Source organism: Peromyscus eremicus, chromosome 5 (assembly GCF_949786415.1).
Source record: "Peromyscus eremicus chromosome 5, PerEre_H2_v1, whole genome shotgun sequence".
In the NCBI taxonomy this organism is placed as follows: Eukaryota; Metazoa; Chordata; class Mammalia; order Rodentia; family Cricetidae; genus Peromyscus; species Peromyscus eremicus.
In genome coordinates, this window is record NC_081420.1 from 85,410,305 (window position 1) to 85,426,731 (window position 16,427).

At 53.7% G+C, this 16,427-nt stretch overlaps 3 protein-coding genes across 4 annotated transcripts in view; 2 read left to right on the forward strand and 1 right to left on the reverse strand.

The window, feature by feature from the left end:
- Galns (galactosamine (N-acetyl)-6-sulfatase) overlaps positions 1 to 5,638 on the forward strand; it is a 34,601-nt gene extending 28,963 nt beyond the window's left edge. For both annotated transcript variants that reach the window (XM_059263871.1, XM_059263872.1), the window contains 3 exons: positions 772 to 893; positions 2,973 to 3,090; positions 4,782 to 5,638. In XM_059263871.1, coding sequence (XP_059119854.1) covers positions 772 to 893; positions 2,973 to 3,090; positions 4,782 to 4,868 — 327 coding nt within the window. In that variant the 3' untranslated portion in view covers positions 4,869 to 5,638. The remainder of the gene's footprint in view (positions 1 to 771; positions 894 to 2,972; positions 3,091 to 4,781) is intronic.
- A 1,745-nt stretch (positions 5,639 to 7,383) lies between these two features.
- Aprt (adenine phosphoribosyltransferase) lies at positions 7,384 to 9,400 on the forward strand. The gene is made up of 5 exons (XM_059262506.1): positions 7,384 to 7,551; positions 7,683 to 7,789; positions 8,761 to 8,894; positions 9,037 to 9,115; positions 9,228 to 9,400. The coding sequence occupies exons 1-5, from the start codon at positions 7,472 to 7,474 to the stop codon at positions 9,368 to 9,370; spliced, it is 543 nt and encodes a 180-aa protein (XP_059118489.1). The 5' UTR covers positions 7,384 to 7,471; the 3' UTR covers positions 9,371 to 9,400.
- A 1,145-nt stretch (positions 9,401 to 10,545) lies between these two features.
- Positions 10,546 to 15,953, reverse strand: Cdt1 (chromatin licensing and DNA replication factor 1). The gene is made up of 10 exons (XM_059262507.1): positions 15,028 to 15,953; positions 14,384 to 14,527; positions 14,156 to 14,307; positions 13,455 to 13,652; positions 13,217 to 13,362; positions 12,966 to 13,066; positions 12,363 to 12,551; positions 11,864 to 12,019; positions 11,580 to 11,781; positions 10,546 to 11,197 (listed from the first exon to the last, which is right to left on the reverse strand). Exons 1-10 carry the CDS (start codon positions 15,241 to 15,243, stop codon positions 11,037 to 11,039), a joined length of 1,665 nt encoding a protein of 554 aa, XP_059118490.1. The 5' UTR covers positions 15,244 to 15,953; the 3' UTR covers positions 10,546 to 11,036.
- Between the last annotated feature and the right edge of the window lie 474 nt (positions 15,954 to 16,427).

The window sequence follows — 16,427 nt, forward strand, 5'->3', positions numbered from 1 at the left end:
GGACATTCCCCATCAGTGCACCCTGAGTAGTAACCAGAGAGATCTGGGAGGGCAAAGGACAGGCTTGCACACATGAACCTTTGTAGTGGAATCAGGATGTACCTAGGAGAGAGAGCCTCAGCAGCCAAGCTACCTGAGAAGAAGCTGCAGAGGTTGGCTCCATGCTACCAGAGTACATAGTCAGCCTTCCCTCTGCTTCTGAATGCAGAAATGGTGGTTATTTCTAGTCTGTGCTCTTCTCTTGAGTCTGTTGGTCACGACTGTTTTGTCCCTTACCTTCCCACGTTCAGCTCTGGGTCTATCTACATGTTCTCTAGGCTTTCAAGCAAAAGGCCCTTCTTTTTGCCTGGTCTAGTGACTCATCCATCTCCTTCTGAGAAGTACACTGTTCTCCCTGGCCACACACTGAGAGGGCTTTATGGAGCTCAGGAGCTCTCCTCTGAGCCACTGGTCAAAGTCAAGATGTGGGACTGCCTAGACTGTTTCATTTTGTTTTGAGGCAGGGTCTCATGTAGCCCACAATGACTTCAAACTCATGATATTCCTACTTCTAACTCCTGAAGCTTTTCCCTTCAGCTGGATGGCATACTCTACCCGACTCATGTTCGTTCATCAGTGAACACTGCAGCATTCCATCTGTGTAGGCAGAAAGCTCTGGTGCTAGAAGGTACAGGGGTATGGTGGATGTGAGGAACAGGACAGTAGGGCATCTCTTTCGACATGGGCTCTGGCCCTGGGGTATTCATTTGGGCCCTATGCCTCTCATTGCAGGGCATTGACTTCTGTCCCGGTCAGAATGTCTCAGGAGTCACAACCCATACCCAGGAAGAACACACGGAACTACCCCTGATGTTCCACCTGGGACGTGACCCAGGGGAGAGATTCCCACTCAGGTGAGGCAGGGGCAGGGTCTCCACGCTCCAGAGGAGACATTGGCCAGACAGGCCAAAGGTGAGAACCATGTCTGGGTGCTCTGTCTTCCATGGAGTTACTCTTCTGGTCTCAGAGGGAATGTATGCCTTTGTGAAGATGTGAACCACACAGAGGGATGGAACCAGAACCCCCGGTACTCATCCAAGGCCGATGTTGAAGCTATCAATTCCCAGAAACCTACATCTCCACTTTGGATCATAGCTGCCTTGCTCTCTAGGAGCCCTCTTCCTGTTTTCCTTTCCTGGTTGCTTCTTATCTCTGCCCCTTCTAGGTTCTGTCCACTTACACCCCCCAGCAATGGATCCTATACTCTGAGCTACCTTCAGGGATGGCCAAGGGCATGAGTGAGGGATCCAGGCTTAGGATACATCTATCCACACTGACTAGTCCTCTTCCTAGAAGGCTTCTGTGCTGGGAATGGCCCTACTGTCATCAAGGGAACAGCCAAACCTAGCACAAGGTTGGAGTACAGCCTAAGTCTCTGAAGGCCTTCAGTTCCCTTGGGATCACAGTGGTGGTTGGGGTACTTGCAGGGTAGGGACCAGATGGTCATCTTACCAGTCATCCTGAGACATGAAGAAATCTGAGGACTTAGTTCACATGCAGAATTCTCTCTGCCTGTGTCTTGTTAGATCCTGAGTTGCAGATATCTGAGATTCGTCTGCAGCCTGAGCTTGGCACCCTGCATGTACACAGCCCCAGGTTCCGCCCACTTTACTCCGTTGTGGGCATATCAGAGGTGTGTGTTGTGCTGAGCCGTGCACCACACAGTGAGTGTGCTGTGGTTTGCTTCACGCTCAGCTAAAGGCTCCCTGACAGTCCAGCAGTTGCTATGGTACAGGTGGATGGATGGACCTTGTTGGAATGGTCAGGTGAAGGGGGAGTGTACAGAATGGGACAGGACAGGACACAGATGGATATATAGCTCAGTGGAGAGTGCTTGCCTAGTGCTTCCATCCCTAGCACCTCCAGAAAAGAAAAATATATTTCACTGGTCTTATCTGGGAGGGAAATTTAGCATTAAATTTTTATTTATTTGAGACAGGGTCTTACTATGTAGCCTGTCCTGGAACTCACTATGTAGCCCAGGCTGGCCTCAAACTCACAGAGATCAGCCTGCCTCTGCCTCCTGCGTGTTGGCTTTAAAGGTGTGAGCCACCATGCTCCCCTTAGCATTAACCTTTAAGGAACCACCAGTCACTTCCTAGGGCTGAGGCCTTGGCTCCTCATGACCTCCCCATGCTGCCCAGGGACAGACTTGTTCCATGGGATGTAGCAGCTCATGGGTTTTCATTTATAGTTCCCTGAGGACACATTGTGTGGGCAACAGTACACATGATGTAAAATGACAAAAAGACGTCCCCATTGACATCCTTGCAGCTTCATTTTAGTACCACAGTTGGTGACAGTCCAGAGGTTGGTTATGTGCCATCTGCATGGTGCATCCATTAACCTGTCTTCTTAGTGAAAAATGAATCAAATTCTGAAGGTGCCTATGCTGGAACTTCAGGGCTGTGTGTGCTGTTTTCTTTCCATCTGTACCTGACCCCTTCTCAACATAAGACAGGACTTTCTAAGGAAACAGCACGTGTCATATGTGTACGTGTTTCAAAACAGTACCAACTGCTGTGGCGGTTCCCGTGGAGAGGCCCCAGTCCTCAGGGCCCAGTCTCCAACCCACAGTCCTGGGTTCTCATCACACACGGGTCATGTTGGCAGTGACAGAGGAGGACTCCTTGCCATGGCTCAGCTTCCTAGGCCCTCATTTCCTCCCCTGGCAGAGTCTGACAACAGGAGAGCAGCTCACAGTACAGACAGCTGTCCACGGAGGCTCAAGGGTCACCACGTGGGAGCCCATAGCCCACTCCGACTTCAGAATGCCATCCTTGCTCTTCCCACCTCTAGAGACAACTCAAGGTCTCAGGCTTTCCAGGCTAGACCACTTCATGTCCTAGAATGTCTGTGAACCTCCTAAGCTGCCTGCCAGATGATTGGCCTTGGACACAGTAGCATTGTAACCAGAGCCTTCTTCTCTCCAGCTTTGCCAGTGATGAATACCAGGATGTCCTCAGCAGGATTACCCAGGTTGTCCAGCAGCACCAGAAGTCCTTGGTCCCTGGACAGCCCCAGCTCAATGTGTGTAGCCAGGCTGTCATGGTGAGTGGTCTATGTGTGCATGCTGGGGCTTGCTTGTGCTTGGCTACTGCTACCCATGCCAGACACTGGTCTCATCCAATTTTGGGGACATCTTGGCTCCCTGTACACATGCAGCTCAGCCTGGCAAGGTGTACTCAGGCACCAAAGTGGAAATCATTGTTCTGGGCAGTATGGGAGGGAAATGCACAACATCCCACTAGTGTTTAGGATTGTTGGAGGGTGGGTAGCCTTGTTCAGGACTGGGCTGGGTACAGCAGGAACATAGAAGAGGAGGGGGTCACTTAAAGCAGCCATACTGGAAGGTCTATACCCAGCAAAGATGGCTCCCCCATTGCTGTGTAGATAGAGCTCCGCTGTATACTCTAGCCCCTCCCCAAGCCCCTAAGGCTGCTTGCACTTAGGGCAGAATTGCATGTACCTGACTAGGAGTGGCTGGATACTCAGGTGAGAGTCCCATGATTCTCCTGGTGGTCCTTAAGGAAAGGCAATAGTCAACAAACCAAGCTGTCATGATATTTTGCAAGCAAGCCCAGCTAAACTCCTGAGGATGGCAGCGGTTTGGCTCAGGAGACAGTCCCTACCATACTGGTGCTCTGACCTCTAAATGATAGTGGTATTCAGGACTTTCTTAGGACTACCAGGTTTCTGGGGCCTCAAGAGCTTGAGTGTCCTCCCGGTGGGGCACTGCTGTTCTCATCCTGTCTGCTCTGTAGCTGCTCTGTAGCACAGGCTTAGTCCAGTGAGGGCCTCAGGAGAGTATGGGTCTTTTCCTAACAAGCTGCTGGGACACAGTCTAGGGGTTTTGATCAACTTCATTTTCTCTGCCAATCAAATAATTAAAAGTCAGGGAAAATCTGGAATGCAGCAGGTAGCAGCAGAGGAAGACCAAGCAGCACAAAGGATCAGCAGTTGAAGGAAGGCGTTCAGTGGGGGTGAGGAAACACACACATGTAACAGACACAGAGAACAACAAACCCTCTGTGAAGCGAAACTCCAGTCTCTTCCTGAGAGCTGGGCCTTTAAAGTCTCTGCAAGATTTTCCTCCCCTAATTTAGGGTTAGTCAGTTTGAAGAAAACTAGGGTATGTGATAGGCCCAGAACCCATGTGTGGCGTGTCATGAGCAGGCCTTGAACTGGTTGAGCCAGTCCCTAAGTGGGGGGCCTGCTGGTGGGAGACAGAAGTCTACAAAGCTCATGTCTTAAGCTGCCAAGCTTTTGTAACAAGACAGGAGAAGGAGGAAGAAGCTGGCCATCGTGGAAATTCACCATCTCTATCACCTAAACATGGCCCTTCTCCCTGTCTGTCTATCTACCAGGGAGTCTGTCCACCGCCTAGTCTCTCAGTAGTGTGGCAGCCTCTTTTTCCTGGCTTCCCGCACTTGGAAGCTGCCTGAGATCTAGGCAGTTGGGTGACGGATGCTCTGCCCTGAGGCTTCCCTTACTGGGCCTCGCTTTCCTGGCTACCACGTGCTTTCCAGCCAGCCCCACCAACCTCCTTTTCTGCAGAGCCAGAGCTGCTGCTTGTAGAAGGTCCGGGGCTCCACATTCCCAGGCTTCTGGAAGGCATGCAGATAGCAGTGTCTCTGCAGGACAGCCAAGTGGGTGGGTGAGGCGGGAGGTCCACATCTTGCTGATTGTGCCCAGACAAGTCTGAATAACTGCAGTTTATTTCCTTAAATCTCATTTTCTAGAATTGGGCACCCCCAGGCTGTGAAAAGTTAGGGAAGTGTCTGACACCTCCTGAGTCTGTCCCTGAGAAGTGCTCCTGGCCCCATTAGCCAAGACCGGAATCTCCAGTCAGCCCTGCAAGTGTCTGGAAGGCTTTGGCCTTGGGACTAATGGACGAAAGAGACCAGCTGCCCTCTGCTCACCCACTACTGGTTGGATGGCCTCTGCAACCAGTAACAAGGTTCCAAGACTGTATCCTGGAGACCTGACTCTGGAGTCCACTCTGGCACTGCAGCCCATCTTCCCAGCTGGCTATTGAAAAAGAAGCAGTTCTTACTGCCCTGCTGCTCTTGACCATGACTCAGTGCTCCAGCCCAGGGTCCAAAGGGCTGTCACTTTGCCTTCTCACTATTTCTGCATATATTTCAAGTTGGTGCTTTAGACAGAGGTGAAGATTTCAGTGCTATGCCATGGAGCCACCATCTGCCTGGCCATCAGTCCTTACCCCCATGTCAACTCCCTTGGGTTACCCTCCCTCTTTTCCCACTGGCTACAAACAAGAGACAAAAATATCACCTCATCCAAGCCCAAGGTGAGATCTGTTACTGCCCCATGGAAACAGGAAGGTGACAGCCTAAGTTTCTGGCTCTGGCTCAGCACATTATGGATCCACTTCTGCTGTACCTGCCCTTGTCACGTGCAGGCTACGAGATATAATCTCCAAAACCCCTTCCCAGAAGGCTCATGGGAGCTGCCTGTCCATCATGAACAAGTTTTCACATCTCTGCGATGATTGTAGTGCCAAAGCTGAATTGTAAAGGTTGGAAAATGATAACGAAGAGAGATTGAGACCAAGAATAAAGGAACAGGAGGTGTGTTAGCTCTGGTATCCTGTTCTCTCTCTCTCTCTCTCTCTCTCTCTCTCTCTCTCTCTCTCTCTCTCTCTCTGGTTTTTTGAGACAAGGGTTTCTTTGTGGTGTAGCTTTGTCCTGGAACTGGCTCTGTAGTCCAGGCTGACCTTGAACTCAGAAATCTGCCTGCCTCTGCCTCCTGTGTGCTAGGATTAAAAGCGTGTGTCACCATGCCCACCTATCCTGGTTTTTAAAATACAGATGATGGGAGACATTGTATGTTAGATGTCCCATGTACCTGTTGCATGGACTTCCCTTGGAGAGACATAATCATCTATATGTCTCAGAGAGAATACCAACGACAGACCAAAGTAACAGTTGCATCTAATGAGTTCACTGCTTACAGGAGCATGGATGACTCCAAAGCAGCTTCATCATCCTAACTGAAAAGTCTCAACCCAGCATGGATGACAACTTCCCTAGAGATGCATGGTGGAGCCTCCCTTCAGTTAACCTTCCACCCTATATATATAAAATATACTCTAGCATCCCCAGAGACTGCCACAGATGGAAGAACTGCAGCAGGCAGGGAGGTGGGGGTGAGGAAAGGGATGGCTGGAATCTATTAGACCTTTCTCATACCCTCTCTGACAGAACATAGGTCCAATCTGGAGGCTTGCTTTTGAGTAATTACAACCTCACTGTAACACAAATCTTAAAAGGTCTTATTAATAAAAAACCCAGAGCCAGATATTGGGGTAAAAGCTGAAAGATCAGGGAGGCAGAGAGCAAGCCACTAGTTCTTACCCCTACAAAATCCTCCACTGAAAGAGAGCAAGTTCCTGTTTCCTCACGCCTTATATACCTTTCTGGGTCCTGCCATATTACTTCCTGGAATTAAAGGTATATGTGCTTCCCAAGCAAAGGCATGAGATCTCAAGTGCTGGGATTAAAGGTGTGTGCCACCACTGCCTGGCTCAGTTCCCAGTGTGGCCTTGAACTCACAGAGATCCAGACAGATCTCTGCCTCCTAAATGCTAGGATTAAGGGTGTGTGCCACCACTGTCTGTCCTCTCTGTGTACTCTAGTGGCTGGCTCTGTCCTCTGATCCCAGATATGTTTTGTTGGGGGTATTTATTCACTATACCACACTGAAGATGATAATGGCCATTATACTCCGAGGACAGTCTTGTATCTGGGCAGGTAGATCCCATTCTGTCCTTGGCTGTCCAGATCTTCAGATCCTCTCCCCCAAACGAAGAGGGTACAGATGCCCAAGAGGGTCTGTGGCCTCTAGGTAAGCACCCCTCGCCCAGACGTGCTACCCTGCTGTTCCTCTCCACTCCAGGCCATACACAATGCACTTGCTCCTCTGTGCTTGAAACTGTCCACCAGCTCCCTTCCCGGCTAATTCCCGGAAAGCAGGGGCTGAATTTCAGTCCCCTCGCACTGCCTGCCAGAGCAAAGGGACTGTGGTAACATGGGCACCGGCCCCTCCAGGTCCAGAAGGCTGGCCCTGGGAGAAGCGGGACTGAAAGAGTGCAGGAGCCAGAACCCAAAAAGGGTACCAAGGCGCGTATTCTTTTTCCACCCAGAAATAACCCTAGATTTCCAGTTTGACGTCACCTAGGGTTCGAGCAAATGTGCTACTTCCTGCCAGAGGCCACCAGCCCCCCAACCAACTCCCCCAGAGGCCCGCCCCCTCCTGGTCCCGCCCCTCCCGCCCCTCATGCTGGACCTCTCCCTAAGGACGCCCCGCCCTAGAATCCCCGCCCACCAAGGATGCCCCGCCCTTGTTCCCGGGACTAGTTTAACCCTAACCTGGGACAACCCTCCGCCCTTTCTCTCGAGTGCACGCGGATATGGCGGAGCCTGAGTTGCAGCTAGTGGCGCAGCGCATCCGCAGTTTCCCCGACTTCCCCATCCCCGGCGTGCTGTTCAGGTGCGGTCACGAGCCCGCGAGGCGTTGGCGCCCAGCGCTCGGCTCTTGGCGCAGGCGCCTGGGCAGTCTCGCGGATCTTGCCGGGCCTCCTCTCAGCCTTCCCCGGTCACCAAGCCTGTCCTTGTTCCCAGGGATATCTCGCCCCTCCTGAAGGACCCCGACTCCTTCCGAGCTTCCATCCACCTCCTGGCCAATCACCTTAAGTCCACGCACGGCGGCAAGATCGACTACATCGCAGGCGAGTGGCCACGCTAGGCCGTGCTGGTCCCCCACTATCTAGACCCTCCCTTTTTCCCTTCGTGTCACCCACAGCCTACCCCACACCCACTCTGACTCTCCTTTAGCACCCTGTTCCTCCCTGTGTCGGTCCCTTGTTGACCCTAGATGACTACTACATCTCTTACCCCTGCTAGGTCCTGACTTCCGCCCTCAGTGCCTGTTCCTACTAGAGATGGACTCTGCTCTGTCCTTGTTCAGGGCCAGCCTTTCCTCCCTTAGGGAAGGAGTCTGGCTAGCAGCCTGGCTGCAGGACTGTAAGGAGCATATGTGTGTTTCAGGAGAACTTTGAGGAAGGCCCTGGAACCTCCAAATGGGCATCCTTGCTAGGGGCAGCTTCTAGGATGAGCTAGATGCTAAAAAATGCGGTAGCCTTGGGACAGACGGGGCGTGCCTGGGCAGGCCTAGTGCCTGGTAGCCTCCGGGGCTGTTTCTTTCAGGACTATGCTAGAGTCTCTCCTTTCCCTACACAATCTTGTGCTTAACACCTGCCGTATACCAGGCTCCGTGCTTGGACTTCAGAAACACTCTAGGGTAGCTGAATGTCCACCAGGGAAGTTGGACATGTCCCGAGGGTGAGAAGAACCCCAGAGAAGAGGGTAGCCCAGGCAAGTGCTCAGGAGCCACAGTACTGATGCCCATCTCACTTCCTATTGGTACCCCCTGACCATGCTCCAAGAATTAGGGCATGCTTCCTCCCCGCTACAGCTCAGGCCTCCCCAGAGGTGACCCGAGTCATGTACCCCCGTACTGTAGAGTGCTCCTGGGCCCATGTTTCTGAGAGGTGGCAAAAGCCACCGTAAGTGCCCCTGAGCTGTACAGAAGGCAAATAACACCCCCAATGCTAAGAAGCTGCCCAATAGCCATCAGCGTTCTAGCTGTAGCTAGTAAGGCCTAGTATTCCCAGCCAATACTGTCCTCTTACCCTAACAGGCTTAGACTCCAGGGGCTTCCTGTTTGGCCCCTCCATAGCTCAGGAGCTGGGCCTGGGCTGTGTGATTATCCGGAAGCGCGGAAAGCTGCCGGGCCCCACAGTGTCAGTCTCCTATGCTCTGGAGTATGGCAAGGTAATCGGGCAGTGGGTAGCTGTCTAATGTGAGAGCTCAGAGAGGTTGAGACATTGGGCCAGGTTTATACCACCAGGAAACATGGAAAGGCTAGGGGTGGTGGTCACTGGTTAGCTCCTAGACTTACGCTTCCTGTCTGCAGGCTGAACTGGAAATCCAGAAAGACGCCTTAGAACCTGGGCAGAAAGTGGTTGTTGTAGATGATCTCCTGGCCACTGGAGGTAAGAGCCACTCTAAGGCATAAACAGGTTCCAAAGGGACAAGCCTTATCTGGAGTGCTGACTCAGCCAAGAGCCACCCTACCTTCTCTTTTCCTTGTCCCTTCGCCCCCAGGAACCATGCGTGCGGCCTGTGAGCTGCTGGGCCAGCTACGGGCTGAGGTGGTGGAGTGTGTGAGCCTGGTGGAGCTGACCTCGCTGAAGGGCAGAGAGAAGCTAGGGCCCATACCATTCTTCTCTCTTCTGCAGTATGAATGACCAAGGGGCTGGAATAGCTGCTATATGCCTGCCCCCAGCATCTATGACTGGACAGCAGCTCGGCCCTGGCACCCAAGTGACCTTTGTGAGCCACCAGCTGCCCTTTCCTTGGTCACCATGCCTCTGGACTACCTGGGCCCTTGCACTTTCTGTATGTGCTGAGTCCTGAAGCAGAGCTGTGCTGCTGCTGTACGTTATGACACAGCAAGATCAATAAACAGCTTTGTTACATACGGTGCTTACTGTCTTGCATGGATCCCATTCCACAGATGACGTGATGTCGGGGGATGGGGCTCAGTGTCAGCTTATGGACCTCAGAACAGGTAGAAACCAGCAGGCTCAGCTCTGTATAGAAGCCACAGCCCCCTAGGAAGCAGTCTCCCTTTGATGCTGACTACTAAGTATTAGATTCAGGTTCTTTAGGATAGGACACCTTTTGGAATGCTCTTTGTAACATGCCATTTATGTACGCTCTAGACTTCTCTGGATTAGTATGCTTCTTGCTTGATATTGTTCACATTGGTTGTAGCTGCATTTTATCTAGGTCATTATCCCTCATTATTCCTGGACAATATTTGATAACCATTCCTTTGTATATAGTCTTGTATTAGGTTAGAACCTTCTTATTTGGACAAAAGGGGGAGATGTAGTGGGTAGCCATTCCAGCTTTGATCTGGAAGTTCCAACCCCATTGAGGCTTCGGTAACTGTCACACCTACAAGGCGGGGCCAAGAGAGGCCCACTGAAGACCCGAGATCCAGATGGGCCACCTCTCTTGGTTCCTGGACCCTGGAGGTAGACCGAGCAGAGTTCTCCAGAGAACACCGCCAGACTGCGCTACGTCTTTCCCAGACCCTGCAACCTACCTATCCCTTCATTTGTAAGTTATGCCACTAAATAAACCCTTTTAACTACATGGAGTGGCCTTAATAATTACACCAGTATCTGTGAGTTTTCTGGGCCATTCCTTGGGGGCCTGAGGGCACTGTACAGTAACCACCTTAAAATCCTATTTTGTTGAGCAGCAATACCAGGTTGTTAGGACAGAACTAGCCTTGCACGTGCCAGACAAGTACTCTGCCATTCATCCACACCCCCAGCACGATTGCTTTCACCCAGATTTTTACTGGCCTGGTCTTGCTAGTCATAGAAGAAAACACGGCACAACAGCAGGGCATTGTTTAAAGGGATTTTATGGAGACCTGTTCGGTTTAGTCTCCGTAGTACTTTTATTTACACGATTTTATTATATACAGAAGGCCCAATTTCACTCTGCCATTCAGAACTCACTGTCCTTGTGAAACCTAGCCAGAAGTCCAAGTTCTCTGTGTGGGTCTTAAGGCTCTAAGCAAGACAGCTATCACGAGCGCGGAGGAGCAGGCGAGGCTAGCCTAGGGCTTCCATCTGGACCTCGACTAGATGAGTAGTTCGTGGGATGGACATCCAACATACTCTGCTCCCCCAGTCTACTTCCCCAACACTCACACAAGTGCTGGGCCTGGGGTACCAAAGCCTCGGGAACCAATTTAACACCAACACTTTCTGAGACCCATGGGCACAATTGCTGCCCATACTGGCAGCAGGCCCTTGGGGCCTGTGACAGAGACAGGGAAGCTCGTATGTGCTGTACTGATAAAGGGAACAGACCAGCCGGTGAAGAACTCGGTCACAGCCCCTCAGTGTGGACCTGGTGGGTCAGCCTGGCGGTGAGGCTGGCTAGGTCAGCAGCTTTGTCCAGCTTGACGTAGGTGTCAGTCCGAATGCGATGCAGGCTGAGCCAGTCTGGCAGCAACTCAGATAGGAGCAAGACGTGCTTCTCCATCTCCCCTGCAGAAGCGCATTGTGGGTTTAAGCATGGGGCCTGGATGACTTGCTCAGCTCAATTAGCCAGCCCACCCCACCCCGGCCCCCAACAGGCCTTTCTCAAGGCTTAACCACGGCTGTGTGCAGTGGAGCCAAGCAGAGGCCTGGGGGTCCCTGGGCACTGCTCTCAAGCACCAGGGGAATGAACAGCAAGGGCAAGACACACATACACCAAGCCTGGTGAGCAGGCCTGAAAGCAGAGATGAGGCCTTAGGTGGCCAAACTGGGATTCCAACAAGTCTGTGGCAAGCAAACTGTCCCTGGTCAGAAATGGACCCAGCTTCTTGCCAAGGACACAGTGAGCTTGACCACGCCCACCCTCAGCCCTCTCTTGCTCTGTACAAACCCAGGCTCAGGGCAGCTCGGCAACTGTCCACCATCCTTGCGCAGACCACCTCCATAGTGAGCGCTGGCTTGCGCTCAGACACAAAGACACCACGCAACACACGGGCCAGCTCTGGCAAGCGCTCTAACCGCCGCAGCCGGAGCTCCTGTTCCGGGCACCGGGTCATCTGTGCCAGCTGCTTCTGGACCTCCTTGGCCCTTATCTGTATGAAGGGGGTCAGCAGCAAATGGTTACCAAGGGCCCCTCTTGTCCCCAAGACCCCCTACCCATTACCGGGGACTTACCCGCTCCAGCAAGGCTTGGGACACACCCTTCAGGGCACTGGGAGAGGCAGCTGGGGGGGTGGCTGGGGGGGTGGCTGGGAGTGCTGGACTAGAGGACGACCCAGGGCTACTAGGCTCGGCTGAGCGCAGGACCAGGTTACTCAAGGCCTTCTCCATCTGCAGAGTAGGCACAGGACAGATGTCACAAATGGTGACTAACTGCCCCAGCCTTGTGAGCGGAAGCCCTTTGCCCATCCAGGAATCCCCTTTCTCTCCAGGCCAAGTTCCCTAGTCTTGGAGTACTAGCAGATATACACAGCCAGCTGAGCTGTTGAGGTGTGTGTGTACACGTGAGTGTGAGAGGGTACAGGGCACATCTTATTTCTGTGCCCTTAGCTGAGAAAGTGATCAGGTAACAAACCCAGAGGCACTCAGCTGCTACCTCCACCCACTGGGGTCACACTGCTGACCATACTCCCTGAGAAGAAAGGGATGAATTTTAGAGGCTAGAGAGCCTCACCTTGGGTGACATCAAGCTGCGGGCTCGGGACAACACCTCCTGGGCGGTGGTGAGCTTCTCCCGGACGGGAGGCTGGGGCAGTTCGGCTGGTTCAATGTCAGGCACTTCATCCACATTGAAGCGGGGGTGCCAGCGGGTCAGCTGGTCTTCAGGCACGGCCATGGGGGGGTTCAATGCAGCAAGGAAAGCCTGGGGGGAAGGAGAGTGTTGGGCTACTCAATTCAATTCCAGCTAAAAACCCCCGGGCAAACAAACAACTTAGCCTTTCTCTGCCTAGGTACACAGCCAGGTATAAAGAGGCGTGTTCCTAGCATATAGATATGGTTGACAGTGACATGAGGATCTCAGGGTCTCAAGGAAATCCTGACCCCCCAGCTTTTGGGTTCCAGGCAGGTCTGCCCCAGCTCCAGCCTATAGCACAGAAGGTGTCAGCAATGGAATCAACCCCCTCACATTTTAAGATATCCATAGCAAGGGATTAAGAGAAATCTTTGTATCTGCAGTCAGGACAGCCACTGAAGGGGGAACAGGGCACTCGAGGCCACTGTCCACTTACAGAGGGATTGAACCTGCTCAATGGCCTCCACAAACCCCAGCACTCACTTTGTGATGCTGCTTGACTCGCTCCACCAGGTTCTGTCGGAAGATGTGCCTGCGCTGTAAGAGGCACGTGGCTGTGAGCTGCGTGGCACCGCCACCAGCCTCTGTAAGAAGAAAACACGGTGAGTGAGCCCAGGTCCGTCCAGCTGCCCACCTGCGACTGAAATCCCAAAACTAGGCCTGACACCAACACCTCATGCTCACCCCCAAGGCCAAGGTTAGTGAGCACACCCAGGGCCTCGACAAAGACTCACCCTGGTCCAGCAAGGGCTCTATGGTGAGTTGGTAATCAGATCTCTTGATGCTGTCCTTGAAAGTGGGGACATTGCATTCCTGGCGGAAGCAATATGATGTGGGGTACACGGTTTTGATCTGGCCCACATTGCGCTCTTCAAAGCGCCTACAGAAGAAAGAGAGGGCTGGGTCAGAAGGACCACGCAGACCGGCATCAGACTTCAAGGGCAACCAAAGCCACTCTCCCTCACCACTCACTTGCGCATCATGTCCTGGACACCTTGCTTGACTTTAGCAAAGGTCACAGTCTCAGATCGATTGTGAAGCATGCTCACGATGGTGTCCATGCTACGGAACATCTCGGCCAGCACTTGATACTTGTAGGGCAGGATAAGGCCAGGGGGACCAGGCTGGGCCAGGGCATGGAAGCGCTGGTAGGCAGGGACTTTCTCGACACTGTTGACGGGAAGCAGTCTCATTAGACCACCAAGCCACACAATGTGACCCCACCACCACCAGACAACGAGGTAACAGAGCCCTTTACAACCAAAGCCTCAAAACTAACTACCCATCTGCAAAGTCCTCGCAGCTCTGCTGCTGCCTGCGAGGACAGTATCCACACATCATCCCTGCCTCACCTGCCTGCCCAGCACCCTCAGCTTGGAGAAGCAGATAAAGACACAGACAGGCACAGCGTCCACAGCTGCCCATAGTATTTATAGAATGAGCCAAAGGCAGGAGTGACCATGTCCTTTTCAGGTGGGGGAGAAGGGCATAGTGCCGGTGAGGAGTAGATATGTGGTGTATTTATGTCTAGGCAATCTGGCTCCCAGCTTCGTGGCCACACTAATCGTCCCCCCGGAAGTCACGGCACCCAGGCCACCCACCCACTCAAGCCCTACAGTGCGTAACAGCCCTGTCCTCCCCTGGACCTTGTCTCGTGGCCCACTAGGACTCACCATGGTTGCTCTGTGGGCACCTTGGCATCTGGCGTACAAGACTCCACAGCATTCTCCTGGACTTTGGCCCTCAGGGCCCGAGCCCTGGCTCCCAACTTACGGGCCCGCCTCAGACAGGACTGGAGCTCAGAGATGGAGTCCTCTGAGGAGACCTAGGGACAAGAGGTGCTGTCAGTTCTACCCGTTATCCATCACCCTGCCCACAGCCCACCCTCAGTCCAGCCTTACCTTGTCCTGCTTTTGAGCTGTGGCAGAAAGGCCTGGACCTTCTGAAACAGTGGTGATCTTTATTCTCTTGACAGGAGATGGGCTTACTGGGGAGCCAGGGTCAGCTGGAGAGCTGGGATCAGCTGGGGAACTGGAGCAGGAGTCCTGGTAATTAAGAAGCCACAGATCAATACACTGGGGGGGAGGGGGGGTACCTGCTCTGCAGGAAGAGCACTGGCCTGCAGAGCCAGAACCAGGTTGTCAGTTCACTAGACCCGGAGGGCTGGAGCCAGGCTCTAGGGGAATGCCTGACAATTGAGGCGTCTAATGACACAGGAAAGATCTACCTGGTTTGTTGGGCCTCTTCCTCCTTGAAGCAGCTTCCAGGCCCGACTCTCTTGTGTTTTCTCTCCATTTCAGAAGCTCCAGCCCAATTCTTTGCGGAACACCCACCCCTAACCCCTGCCTGCTGCAGCCTCCCAGCAAGCCCAGGACACCCCTCTTGCACGCAGCTGCTGGTTCCCTTGAGGAAAGAAAGGAGTAGCCAGCCTGATCGAGACTCTACTCCTCCCTCGGGCTTGGCGCCCAGTCCCCTGCCTCAGTGCCCGATAGCCAGGGTTTCCTCTCCTAACCAGGGGTCCTCTGGGGTCCCACGCACGCCTCACCAGTCCAGGAAGCCGCAGCCTCCGGCGCGCGGGCGGTGCGGGCTGGTCGCTCCTGGGTTCGGTGGCGGGACGAGCACGCTTGCGGCTGCTGCTCCGGGTGCACTCGGGGGTCACAAGCCCACCGGGGCTCGGGGTGAGACAGGCCGACTTGGCCCGCGGAGCAGTAAGGCTCGGGCGACGGCGCGCGTAGAAATCGGTAACACGACTTTGCGCCATGGCGCCAAAAAGCTAGTTCCCGCGGATTTCGCGCGGATTTCGCGGCTTCTGCCTCGCCCCGCCCAGGCCGTACCATCAAGCGCAGTTCTCGGAGGGGAGAAAATGTGCACACTCCAGAGCATGCGCGCTAGTCTGCACCAAGACGCGCATGCGTCACGCCGGACCTCTGCCGCACCTTTGGATAGAGCAAACGAGAAAGGGAGCGGCCCGGGGTGGGGGTGGGCAGGAATGGCTTGGACTCCTGACCGCTGACGCGCAGACGTGCGGCACAGCACATGCGCTCTCCGTCATTTGCTCGCGCTAGCTAGGCTCTGGCCCGTTACGGGTCTCAAATCCACGTCGCTCGCAGCGCGAAGTGGGGCGGCTACGAGCCAGTGGCTCCTGGTCAGGCAAAGAGGCGATCGGATGAAAGAAGACACTTCTGCTCCTGTTTGCAGAGTAATAGCCTGGTCTCGCAAGCCAGCAAAGTAGCTGGATCTGAGTTACAAGCAACTGCTGAATATTTGGTCCCAGGCGCGCGATGAATCTACCCTGGACGGCTCACGCAGCCGAACAGGCTCCAGAAGCATCTCGTTTCTCTTGCTACATCCGGGCTATGGAGTGCAGAGGTCGGCTCTGGGAGGGGCTCCAGAGCAGGAAGCGGACTAGAGGCATGGACAATCAGGAAGGCCACGCCGAAGGACTGATTTCCTCATCATCTGTTTTCCTCAGTCACCGCCACCCAGTGCTCCCAACACTCCTGGAGGGAATGGCCATGCCCGTTTTAGGCAAAGGTGGCTCCCAAGGAGGAGGGAGGGCATGAGGGGAGGGGACAGCGCTGAAGCAGGACCTGGGAGACCTGGTTAGCTGTAAGGACCGAAAGATAGTTCCCGGGAGGTGGGGGCTTGTACAGTCCAGAGCATCAGTCTAAAATGCATCTGCGGCTGTGGGATGAAGGACCAGGACTTGAAGTAGTGAGAGTTTCGAGACTTGGTGCTCTCAACTCATGAGTTGAGTATGAATGTGGTATGCCCTGGAGGCCTCATAGCCAGCGTCCCTTCTGGATGCATAGGAGCAGCCATAGTAACCATTCTACATTTGTATGGCCACCCCTGGAAAGTAGGCCTTTGGGATGACTCAGCATTGGAGCCCCTCAGAAAGTCTTGATTTGCCTCAGTGACAGGACAAAGCCAGCTGCCTCCTGG

What these genes read in the sequence shown, in the direction of transcription:
- Cdt1 (XM_059262507.1), bottom strand. Translation starts at nt 15,243, where the DNA reads ATGGCGCAAAGTCGTGTTACCGATTTCTACGCGCGCCGTCGCCCGAGC. An exon ending in GGCTGCGGCTTCCTGGACTG is followed by an intron (nt 14,528 to 15,027) that starts GTGAGGCGTGCG and finishes CTTAATTACCAG; the next exon opens with GACTCCTGCTCCAGTTCCCC. An exon ending in CAGCTCAAAAGCAGGACAAG is followed by an intron (nt 14,308 to 14,383) that starts GTAAGGCTGGAC and finishes TCTTGTCCCTAG; the next exon opens with GTCTCCTCAGAGGACTCCAT.
- Aprt (XM_059262506.1), top strand. Translation starts at nt 7,472, where the DNA reads ATGGCGGAGCCTGAGTTGCAGCTAGTGGCGCAGCGCATCCGCAGTTTC. An exon ending in CAAGATCGACTACATCGCAG is followed by an intron (nt 7,790 to 8,760) that starts GCGAGTGGCCAC and finishes TTACCCTAACAG; the next exon opens with GCTTAGACTCCAGGGGCTTC. An exon ending in TGATCTCCTGGCCACTGGAG is followed by an intron (nt 9,116 to 9,227) that starts GTAAGAGCCACT and finishes CTTCGCCCCCAG; the next exon opens with GAACCATGCGTGCGGCCTGT.